The sequence below is a fragment of the Nycticebus coucang genome, chromosome 2, assembly GCF_027406575.1.
Source record: "Nycticebus coucang isolate mNycCou1 chromosome 2, mNycCou1.pri, whole genome shotgun sequence".
NCBI lineage: Eukaryota > Metazoa > Chordata > Mammalia > Primates > Lorisidae > Nycticebus > Nycticebus coucang.
Window position 1 is genome coordinate 166,022,076 of NC_069781.1, and position 12,417 is coordinate 166,034,492.

The window sequence follows — 12,417 nt, forward strand, 5'->3', positions numbered from 1 at the left end:
GTTTTCTGATCTGAATAATGGGAATATTAATAGTAGTACTTTCATTCTATAAAGAGGGAGTTAAAAAAAAATGGGCGGTGCCTGTGGCTCAGTCGGTAAGGCGCCGGCCCCATATTCCGAGGGTGACGGGTTCAAACCCGGCCCCGGCCAAACTGCAACCAAAAAATAGCCAGGCATTGTGGTGGGCGCCTGTAGTCCTAGCTACTCGGGAGGCTGAGGCAAGAGAATCCCTTAAGCCCAGGAGTTGGAGGTTGCTGTGAGCCGTGTGAGGCCACGGCACTCTACCGAGGGCCATAAAGTGAGACTCTGTCTCTACAAAAAAAAAAAAAAATAAATAACAGTAGTACCTTCATAGAATGGTTTGGAGAGTGAATGAAATAATACATACAAAACATTTACCCTGGGGGGGGCAGCATGCAATAAAGCACACTCTGATACTAACCTTGTTACTTTATCTCACAAGGACAATGTTTAAAACCAGGACATGACAGGAAAACAGGCCTGGTGACTTCTATAAGGGGCGTCAAGAGGAAGCAATCCCTGAGCCTTTCTGGCAAGCAGCCCAGGGCAGGGAAGGGAGGAAGGTTAGAGAAAGGAAGAGTTTGGTCCAAACTTAACAATGCTGGCCAGCTGGCAAAAGAAACAAAGGAGAGGATGTGCCCTTTCTCAACCACCCTCCTCCCCCTCTGACTGACATGGTTAAAAGGCTATCCCTTTTAACCCTTTCTGGGTAACAGTACTGATAAAAAGCACAGCTGGTGACCATCCAGCCTCCCTGGTACCACTCTTCCTGGAGCCAACAGAAGACCTCTTGACCTCCAGCCCAGGGAGGCTCCCAGCTCTCCCACTGTCTACTGAAACAGCAAGACCACAGCAGCCCACCAGGAAGTCTGGAGTCTTCTTCTCTGGTAAATACCTGTCTTTGGAGAGGCTCCTGGGATTTGGTCATGAAGGAATAAGCTGGGAGGGCAGGCAGTGGCAGCAAAGAGAAAAACAACAATCTATTGCAATAAACAAGCCTTTTCATTATTAAAGAAACCCAACCCACCAGGCTTGGCGCCTGTAGCTCAAGCAGCTAGGGCACCAGCTACATACACAGGAACTAGTGGATTCAAATCCAGCCTGGGCCTGCCAAACGACAACAACCAAAAATACAGCCAGGGGTTGTGGCGGGCACCTGTAGTCCCAGCTACTTGGGAGGCTGAGGCAAGAGAATGGCTTAAGCCCAAGAATTTGAGGTTGCTGTGAGCTGTGATGCGACAGCACTCTACCCAGGGCGACAGCTTGAGACTCTGTCTCAAAAAAAAAAGAAAAAAAAGTAAAATGAAACCCAACCCACCAAACAAAAACCAGGTGTCATATATTCTGATTTATTTATTAACATTTATCAGATGTTCTAAATCTCTTTCTTGCCTCCTCTCTGCCAAATCAGGGGCCCTCTTCCCTAGGTCAAAAGCTCCCATAAGCTCACTTAATAAAACCCTTCTCCTCCCCATCAGGGAAGGGTCAGCCTAGAGGCTGGAGGGCCTAGTCACATGGAGGGCAGGTGAGGATCCCTGAAGGATGATTTGGTGCCCTCATCGTTTCTGAGATGCCTCACCCCAGGAAGGGGATGGAAACAAGGCTTCTTGTCATTTCTCCTTAGGCCTCAGAGCCCACAAATTGAGCTTCTGATGGCCTTGCTCACTAGCATAACTGTGCTAGCTCTCTAAGCCATGGTGACAAGAACACTCAGCACCCTGTAAGCCTGGGGAGTATATGAGCTGCTAGAAGGGGTGGTCTCCCAGGGCCACCTTCGGCTTCACTCAGCTCTGGCTGACTCATTAAATGAAAGACATTGTTTCTGCTACAGCCAAGCCCTCAATTAGGTCATAGCTCTTGGTGCCCTCTCTGGTCTCTTTGCCCTGTGGCAAGGAGCCCAAGTGCAGGGTCAGAGGTTATTCCGCTGAAGCGCCTCACACAGGTTCTGATTGGTGTCCGGCTCCTCTGTCAGCACCTCTACAGTCTCCCACTCCCCAGATCGGCTTGACCTCTTGATGGCATCCACCACACTCTGCATGTACAGCCCATCCTCAAATGAGGCAGCCATGGAGACAGGGGTGCGGTCCCAGGTGCGGCGGTCCCCATGCCCCTGGAAGGACTGGCGCAAGGCCTGCACCATGTAGACCATGCCCTTCAAGTAGAGTAGTGGGACGTCCTGGGGCCCCTGCTCAGGCAGCCCTGCACCCACGGCCAGCGAATCCCTCAGTAGCAGCTCTTCCTGTGTGGCAGAGTTCTTTTGTCCGTAAAGGTCTGCTCCCCGGGCGACAAGCCGTCCTGCAGAACCCACCACCATGACCTCATGCACAAAGGCACCTGGCATGTTGAAGTTGAGTGTCACTGTGCTACACACACCCCCACCCATGAGCATCTGGAAGAAACAGAAGTCATCGCTGGTGACGTGTCGGATGCCACGGATGGCTGTGTTCTGCCTCACGAAGGTCTTGAGCAACCCATGCACCTTCTCAGCTCTCCGGCCAGTCAAGTGGGTTAGTAGGTCCACGATATAGGTGCCCATGGTATGCAGGCCTCCACCACCCATGAGCTCATCACAGATCCAGCCATAGCTGGGGCTTAGCAGGCTGCCTGAGTAGATGCGGGCGTCGCAGATCATCACAGCTCCCACGTAGTGCTCCGCAATCAGCTGCTTCATGCGCACAAAGGCTGGCAGGAAGCGCAGCACATTCCCCACAAGGCTCATCAACTGTGGGTAGTAGCGCGAGGCTGTCACCATCCGGAAGGCATCCACTGACGTTGCTGCCTTTTCGCAAACTACATTTTTCCCAATACCTAGGAATAAGACACAAAAGGAAATCTCAAAGTTCAAAGGGGAAATTTCCAGCATGTAGGTCTGCCATGAGCATTTTGGACCTGTCAGTCTCCATATCGCATCAGCCAATTTCTTAAAATAAAACACTCTCTCTCTATATAAATATCCTATTGGTCCTATTTCTTTGGAGAACTCTAATATAGGCAGGCTGGAGAGGTAGACACATTTCTCTGTACCATCATGGATCTGTTAGACCATCAGCTTGGGGAAAGATAATCTAATCTATATTATAAGGAATGGGATTTGAACTCTTAGTCATAACTCCAAAGAGGGCTCTAAGATTCCCTACAGATTATTGTCTTAAAACAGTGGTCCAACACATAGAGTAGTTGAAAGGCCAGAAAAAGATCGGCTCCAGTAGAAGGAGTAAAAATAACTTTTTTGTCCTCAAGCCTCTTCTGGGTACACAACAGCTGGCACAAAACTAGACAGAGATCTGAAGAGAGCAAGCTAGAGGACTAAGCAGCTTTCGTATGAGGAAATTGAAGGGATTAACAGGGCTCCATGTTTCAAGATGAAAGCTTGAGTAGATGAGCAGCCAGAAGACACTAATACCTGTGATACTCCTGTGAGCTTGGGGTGGTTCAAGTAGAAGAAAATCCTATGCCAACACTGTCAAAAGAAAACTTATAAAACCCAAGAAGCAATATGGAATAGTCACAGAAATTCACAGGAAGATGGGGAAAGGTGAAGACACCCAGCTATTTCACTACTCATTCTACAGACACTGCCTATGGTGGGCAACTCAAGCCCCACTACCCCAATTCTTTTAAGAAGTCATCCACTACCCCAATTCTTTTAAGAAGTCATGGGCTTCTTCGGGGAATAAGTTCAAGGTTTGGTGGAAGTACATAGAAACTCCCACTGCAGATGGTCAAGATCAGGGAGTTTCACAGGGGAGTAATACTGGGGAGAGACATCTTTTTTTGTTGTTTGTTTGTTTATTTTATTTTTTGGCTTTTATTTTATTTCGAGGCTTATTTTTTATTTCTTTACTTTTTTTTGTTGTTGTTGTTGAGACAGGGTCCCACCCTATGCCCCTGAGCAGAGTGCAGTGGGCGTGGCTCGGGCTGCGGGCACCCCGCTGCCTCAGCCTCCAGAAGCCGCTGGGATTACAGGCGCTCGCCGCGGTGCCTGGCTAGGTTTTTCCATTTTTTTCATGAGTTGGGGTCTCACTGTCACTCAGGTGAGTCTCGAACTCCTGAGCTCAAGCAATTCTCCCTCCTCAGCCTCCCACAGTGCTGGGATTACAGGCGTGAGCCACGGCGCCCGGCTGGGGAGAGACATCTTAAAGGACCTAAGGGAGAAACGGTATCCTGACAGAGGGAACTGCATGTGCAAAGGCAATGGAGCAACAAAGGACCAAGAGTTTGGATTCCTAAAATTGTGAGTGCATTCTAGGAAATGGGACTGGAGGAATTACATACAGCCTATAAAGCAATGCGGGAAATTGCTTAGGTGGTCGGTAGTATTACTCAAAAGGACATTCAGGGTAGAGGGGAGGTTTGGGGGTAGAATCCAAAATTGAGCTCTTGAGACTCCCTTCCTCAGGTCTATACCCATCTCACTCAATGACAATTCTGCCGTCAATTTCTCAGGCTAGAATCACTGGCGTCACCTCTCACATCCTACTTTCAATCTCAATAAATCCTGCTGGCTTAACCTTCAAAGTATATCCAGATCTAACCGGCTACCCCTTCTTTCCAAGTCACCACTGTTTTTGCCTGGATCATAGCAGTGGTCACTTCTATCTCCCTGCTTCTGCCCTTGCCTCTCTAAGTCTTTTCACAACACAGAAGCCAGGGTAATTCTGTTAAATCTTAGGATGGGGGCCAGGCATGGTGGCTCAGGCACATAATCCCAGCACTTTGGAAGGCCAATGTGAGAGGATAGGTTGAAGTCAGAAATTCAAGGCCAGCCTAAGCAACACAATAACATAAATATTAGCTGGTGTTGTGGCCCTCACCTGTAGTTACAGTTACTTGGGAGGTTAAGGTGGAAGGATTGCTTGAGCCCAGGAGTTTGAGGCTATAGTGAGCTATGATCATGACACTGCACTTTAGCCTCTCTCAAAACAAAACAAAAAACGACCCCCAAAACACCCTCCAATGGCTCTTTATCTCATTCAGAATAAAAATCAAAGTCCTTACAGTGAGTGACTCAACCCATTAGATACATGATCCGTGTGCCCATCCAAAATTTTCTTTGCTCTCTTTGCCTATCTCTGCTCACCCTGCCACTGAATGCAAGATGGGAGCTGCTGTGCAGAAGGCTCTGGTGCTTGGGGAGAGGCAACGACCACTAAACAACAGAGGACAAAGAAAGCGGGGCCTGGCCTTATCAACATGGTCAGGACACAGAGTCTTGTAGACTAGTACTAGTCTAGTAGACTAATTTGGGTGCTAAGTCTTCTGGTTAAAGATCATCCTGAGCAACGTGAGCCCCAGGCTTCTACTTCCAGGGCCATCCAGGCTCCACTCTGGCACTCCACAGTGCTTCCCGGTTGGCAGCCTCCAAGCCAGGATGTCTGTGACCCAGGACAACCAAGTCAAACTGTGCCTTCTTTAGGTATAAATACATCCAATAACCCTAGTGCTCATTTTCCCCCAATTCCTTGAACACTTTCTTAGTATTTATAGATGGAGCAATGGTTGGGACTCAAGATAACTGCTGATAGCTTACTGCAGGGTGCAGCTTATCCCAGCGGGCTGACATGGACTGTATTTACACAGGCCTAGGAGGGGAACTCATCTGGCTAATTGGCAGCAGAAACACTGGTAACCACAGACAATGAGTCTTACAACAAAAAAAATTAGAAAACTATACAAATGACTGACATCCCACATGATGAATGGGCCCAGAACAGTGACTACTCGGGAAGAACCAATTAGTGGTGCTGAACTCACGCTTTGGAGCCAGAAACTTCTGTATTCAAATCCTGGTTCTTTCACTTCGTTGTTAATGAAGTGGGAAATTTCTAGATCTCTCTAGGTTTTATTACTATAATTGTAAAAGAGAATTTTATAGTTACAGGGAAGAAGGGAAGACTAAGTCAACCAAAGGAGTATACATAAAGTGTCTGGCCCAGCACAGCTCTGTCTATAGTATATTTCACAGTATATTTTACTACCACCACTATGGAGGGTCTGAGCTAATGCCATAAATACAGAGAAAAAGAGTCCATTGTGATTTGAATTTTAAGACTCACATTTCTTAAAGAAGCTACATTTTTGGGCAGCGCCTGTAGCTCAAAGGAGTAGGGCGCCGGCCCCATATGCCAGAGGTGGTGGGTTCAAACCCAGCCTTGGCCAAAAAAAAAAAAAAAAAAAAAAGAAGAAGCTACATTTTCCAAACAATTTCTATGTTCAGTCTTTCAAAAATTTTATTTCTGGGCGGCGCCTGTGGCTCAGTGAGTAGGGCGCCGGCCCCATATGCCGAGGGTGGCGGGTTCAAACCCAGCCCCGGCCAAACTGCAACAAAAAAATAGCCGGGCGTTGTGGCGGGCACCTGTAGTCCCAGCTGCTCAGGAGGCTGAGGCAAGAGAATCGCGTAAGCCCAAGAGTTAGAGGTTGCTGTGAGCCGTGTGACACCACGGCACTCTACCCGAGGGCGGTACCATGAGACTCTGTCTCTACAAAAAAAAAATAAATAAATAAATAAATAAAATAAAATAAAAAATTTATTTCTGAAAATGATGTTTTAAAATCAAAGAGAGCAAAGATGAATTTTCTTATTATTAATATATGTCTTGTTCATTAGGGTTCTCATAGAGCCAGGCCTAGCCCACCCACTTGGAAACTCACATCCTGACAAACCCCACAGGAGGTAAGTTGGTACCCTTGATCAATCTTTCCAGATCCTCTCACTTACTTCCACTCTTGCCACCTTGATTCTGAAGAATCCGGCAGAGTATCTGCCATTTGCACATATGAGCACCTTAGGCCTGAACTCTGAGAATTCTGTAGCAAGAAGGCAGGCATATGGACCAGTAGTCTTTATCATTCAGATTCTTCAGTTTATAACATTAGTCAGTCTCTAAATAACAACAGAAGCCACACAACAGGTGCTGGTAGGACAACAAAAGAATGGCCAGCCAAGTGTCACATGCTCAGGCAGGGTGACCAGGCCCTTGAACAGAAGCCTGGTAAAAAGGGAATAGCTCCTGATTGCTATCATGACAGCTTCTGGAGGGCCTCCAGTGTGTTCTATACTTGTGGGGAAAAATTCTTCCATTTGGCTACTAAACACATATGGCTGACCAGGGAGGGAGGTAATGAGGAAATTACACTCTCAGACATAAACACTCCATCTGAGAGCTGCAGCTCTGGCCAACACAGAAGCTTCCTACTGTAACAACTCACCATTGGGGTTAGGCAGACACTGCTATATGAGGTACAGAGAGGAAAAGGGCTTTTATAATTGCTAGGAGTTTTGGGGTGACAAAACTAGAATAAGCCATCCCTGTTTCATGCCACCAAAGGTCGGGGTGGGGAGAGGGGAGGAGACCTCCCTCCCTAAGACAGCTTTTATGTTATTTATTTTTATTTTTTAAGACAGTCTCACTCTGTCACCTTGGGTGGAGTGCCAGGGCATCATCATATCTCATAGCAACCTCGAACTCCTGGGCTAAAGTCATCCTCTTGTCTCAATTTTTCTATTTTTAATAGAAATGGAGGCCTCATTCTTGCTCAGGCTGGTCTCTAACTCCTGAACTCAAGTAATCCACCTGGCTCAGCATCCCAGAGCACTAGAATTAAAGGTGTGAGCCACTGCATGTGGCCGATAGGAGAGCTTTTAAACTCAGGACCCAGTAGTAGTTAATATCAGTGGAGGAATTAAAGGCCATCTTGAATTAAACAGGCTCTTCTAGGCAAACTATACAAGGCTTTTAGGTTGTCTTGAAACATACATTTACGTGAATATAAGTTTATCTGGCTTTCTTGCTAGGAAGTCAAAGGAGAGATTAGAAAAACTGAAAACTGGGCAGCGCCTGTGGCTCAGTCAGTGGGGCGCCGGCCCCATATACTGAGGGTGGCGGGTTCAAACCCAGCCCCGGCCAAACTGCAACCAAAAAATAGCCGGGCGTTGTGGCGGGCGCCTGTAGTCCCAGCTACTAGGGAGGCTGAGGCAAGAGAATCGCTTAAGCCCAGGAGTTGGAGGTTGCTGTGAGCTGTGTGAGGCCACGGCACTCTACTGAGGGCCATAAAGTGAGACTCTGTCTCTACAAAAAAAAAAAAAAAAGAAAAACTGAAAACTGACCTTAGCCTCCAGGGAATGAAACAAATCATTGCTGAGTGGTTTTTTTTTTTTTTTTTGAGACAGAGTCTCAAGCTGTCGCCATGGATAGAGTGCTGTAGCATCACAGCTCACAGCAACCTCAAACTCTTGGGCTTAAGCGACTCTCTTGTCTCGGCCTCCCAAGTAGCTGGGACTACAGGCACCCACCAAAAGGCCTGGCTATTTTTTTGTTGTTGTTGCAGTTGTCATTGTTGTTTGAGCTGGCCCGGGCTGGGTTCAAACCTGCCAGCCTCCGTGTATGTGGCTGGCGCCATACCTACTGAGCATGGGCACCGCCATGCTGAGCGGTTTTTAGTTCAGATTTTCTGGAGGGTAAATAGTTTCTTTTCCTTTTCTTTCTTTTTTTTTTTCTTAAGACAGAGTCTCAAGCTGTCATCCTGGGTAGAGTGGTGTGGCGTCATAGTTCACAGCAACCTCCAACTCTTGGGCTCAAGTGATCCTCTTGTCTCAGTTTTTCTATTTTTAGTAGAGACAGGGTCTCGCTTTCACTCAGGCTGGTCTCCAACTCGTGAGCTCAAGCAATCCACCTGCCTTAGCCTCCCAGAGTGCTAGGATTACAGGCATGAGCCACACAGTGACTGACTGTAAACAGTTTCAAACTGTGACTCTCTCTTCAGCTCTTGCTCCCCAGATTATCCAAGAGTGCCGTGCCCTTGAACAATGTCCAGAGAAGCTGCCCCAGGGCTGCTGCGTACCACTTCTTAGTTCCCTACTAATATACCACAGAGGCCAGGTTCACAGCTCTGGGCCTAGGAACACCCTATTTCCCTATCTAGAGACCTGGGACTAGATAAATGATTTCAAATAGCACAGGGAGAAATACCCCAAGAAGAACGCAACATTTATGTTGTACAAAATCCTGAGAAACTTTTTTCTATTTTTTAAATGAAAAAGGTTCTGCTACTATACTTGAAAGAAAAATAAGTTTGGGAGCCACTAGACTAATCTACCCACCTCAGTCTCCCAGAGTGCTAGGATTACAGGTGTGAGTGGCCTAAAAAAGGTCAAGACATGGTCTTGCTCTGTCACACTGGCTAGAGTATAATAGTGACATCATAGCTCATTATAACCTCAAACTCCTCAGCTCAAGTGATCCTCCTGTCTCAGCCTCCCAAAGTGCTGGGATTACAGCCATAAGCCACCATCTCTGACCTGAGAATCCTACTTTTTAAATCTTCATTTTATTTATTGATTTATTTTTGAGACAGGGTCTCCCTCTATTGCCCAGGCTAGCGTGCAGCCTTGAATTCTTGTGCTCAAGTGATCCTCAGTCTCTCAAGCAGCTGGGACTATAAATGTTTGCCACCATACCTGCATAATTTTTTCTACTTTTTGCAGAGGTATGGTTTCACTATGTTGCTTGGGCTAGTCTTGAACTCCTAAGCTTAGGCAATCCTTCTACCTTGGCCTCCCAGAGTTCTGGGATTACAGGTATGAGCCACTTTACTTGGCCTGAGAATCCAACTATTTTGAAAAATGATCTTGAGCAAATCTGCTTTTCTGCTTGGGACAACAGGAAAGCCATATCTTTCCTTGTAATGTGACTCCAGTGACTTTCTTGGTCAGCACTTAGAGGGCAGTTATATACCATCCTGGTAAGGATGAGTGGGGCAGTTGATGCTGTCATTTCAAAGAAGCCCACCTATGCCGAGAGGGACAATAATGGGACCTGATGTCAAGGTCAGTCTGGTGCTCTGATGACAGTCAGCACACTTATACCTAGGCCCCGGGAAGACTGGAATTCTGCTGGCCATTTCCCCAAGTGTTGAAATTGAGTCAGAATTCAAAGTAAAAAAAAAAAAAAAAAAAACAACCAAAAATGGGCGGTGCCTGTGGCTCAGTGAGTAGGGCACTGGCCCTATATAGAGGGTGGCGGGTTCAAACCCAGCTTCGGCCAAACTGCAACAAAAAATAGCCAGGCGTAGTAGGGTGGCACCTGTGGCTCAAAGGAGTAGGCGCCGGCCCCATATGCCGGACATGGCAGATTCAAACCCAGCCCTGGCCAAAAAAAATAGCTGGGTGTTGTGGTGGGTGCCTGTAGTCCCAGCTACTGGGACGCTGAGGCAAGAGAATCGCCTAAGCCCAAGAGCTGGAGGTTGCTGTGAGCTGTGATGCTATAGCACTCTACAGAGGGCAACTGACTGAAACTCTGTCTCTTAAAAAAAAACAAAAAAACCAAAAGAAGAATTAAAAAGAAAAAAGAAAAAAAAACCCCCAAAAAACACAGACAAAGCAAATTTCCTGGTCACAACACATTCTACTGACTCCTTTAGGGTCTCAGTGGGCAGTGCCTGAGGGCAGGTCCCACTGACACAGGCTTATTCAGCCTTATCTCAAATATGTACAGAACAGCCCAAGACCCTCACATTCATTCCCTCCTATGTACAAAAGAGATACAGAGAGGACTGATAGCCTTTGCTTTGCCAAGGGCTGGGACCCAAGACTCCAGAAGCCTTTGGTCATCTCTGCTCCTCTCTGTTTATATTAGGTGACCCAAAGTCCACCAGAAAACAGTAAGTTTGTTGCCAAAGAATGCTGGGGTTTCTTCTTCCCTCCTGTACTGCTTGGAAATGGTCTTGTGTGGACCCTAAAATTCAGAAAGAAGACCCAAGAGTCTCCAGAGCTCTCTGTACACAATCTCACCTCTCCAGCCTACTTTATGCCACAAAAGATGGAAAAAAATCAAGTGACCACAGTGGCTTCATTCCCCTTGAACCAACCCTTTGCTAAAGTGTTGACTTAGGTCTACTTTTAAATTCAATCTGGAACCACCATCTGCCCTCCAAAGAATCTGGAGTCCAATGAATAGCTCCAATGTCAAATATCAAAAGATAAGCTATCTTGGGTGGCGCCTGTGGCTCAGCAAGTAGGGCACCGGCCCCATATTCCAAGGGTGGCGGGTTTGAACCCGGCCCTGGCCAAAGTGCAACAAAAAATAGCTGGGCGTTATGGCACCTGTGATCCCAGCTGCTCAGGAGGCTGAGGCAGAATTGCCTAAGCCCAAGAGTTGGAGGTTGCTGTGCGCTATGACGCCATGGCACTCTACCGAGGGCTACAAAGTGAGACTCTGTCTCAAAAAAATAAAAATAAATAAATAAATAAATGAATGAATGTAACATGGTACTGGCTTGGCACCTATAGCATAGTGAGTAGGGTGCTGGCCACATATACCGAGGCTGGCGGGTTCAAGCCTGGCCGGGGCCTGCTAAACAACGACGACTGCAACAACAACCAAAAAATAGCTGGGCATTGTAGCGGGCACCTGTAGTCCCAGCTACTGAGGAGGCTGAGGTAAGAGAATCTCTGAGCCCAAGAGTTTGAGGTTGTTGGACGGCACCAGTAGTTCAGTGGGTAGGGCGCCAGCCACATACACTGAAGCTGGTGGGTTCAAACCCAGCCCAAGCCAGCTAAAAACAACAATGACAACTGCAACAAAAAAAGAGCCAGGTGTTGGGGCGGGAGCCTGTAGTCCTAGGTACTTAGGAGGCTGACACAAAAGAATCACTTAAGCCCAAGAGTCTGAGGTTGCTGTGAGCTGTGATGCCATAGCACTCTACTAAGGGCGACATAGTGAGACTGTCTCAAAAACAAAACCAAACAAAATAAAATAAAAACTTGGTACTTTAGGAGACTGTAGTAGGAGGATTGCTTGAGGCTAGGAGTTTGAGACAAACCTGAATAAGAGTGAAAGCCCAGCTCTACAAAAAATTTAAAAATTAGCTGAGCTTAGCCAGGCTTTGTGGCGGGTGCCTATAGTCCCAGCTCCTAGGAGACTGAAACAAGAAAATTGCTTAAGCCCAAGAGTTTCAGGTTGCTGTGAGTTGTGACGCCACGGCACCCCACAGAGGGCAACATAGTTGAGACTCTGTCTCAAAAAAAAAAAAAAAAAAAAAATTAGCCAGGCATGGTGACGCACACCTATAGTCCCAGTTACTCAGGAAGCTAAGGCAGGAGGGTAGCTTGAGCTTAGGAGTTTGAGGTTGCTGTGAGTTATGATCATGCCAATGCACTTCAACCCAGGCGACAGAGATAGACTCCAAAGAAAAAAATATTGGGCAGTGCCTGTAGCTCAGTGGGTAGGGCACCAGCCATATATCCCGAGGCTGGCAGGTTCGAGCCCAGCCTGAGCCATCTAAAACAATGACAACTGCAACCATAAAATAGCCGAGTATTGTGGTGGGCACCTATAGTCCCAACTACTTGGGAGGCTGAGGCAAGAGGATCACTTGAGCCCAGGAGTTTAAGGTTGA

At 47.1% G+C, this 12,417-nt stretch overlaps 1 protein-coding gene across 4 annotated transcripts in view; it reads right to left on the reverse strand.

The window, feature by feature from the left end:
* Nucleotides 1-1,356: 1,356 nt before the first annotated feature.
* Nucleotides 1,357-12,417, reverse strand: part of GFOD2 (glucose-fructose oxidoreductase domain containing 2) — a 46,210-nt gene continuing 35,149 nt past the window's right edge. For all 4 annotated transcript variants that reach the window (XM_053604217.1, XM_053604234.1, XM_053604242.1 and 1 more), the window contains one exon: nt 1,357-2,829. In XM_053604217.1, the coding sequence (XP_053460192.1) occupies nt 1,931-2,829 (899 nt within the window). In that variant the 3' untranslated portion in view covers nt 1,357-1,930. The remainder of the gene's footprint in view (nt 2,830-12,417) is intronic.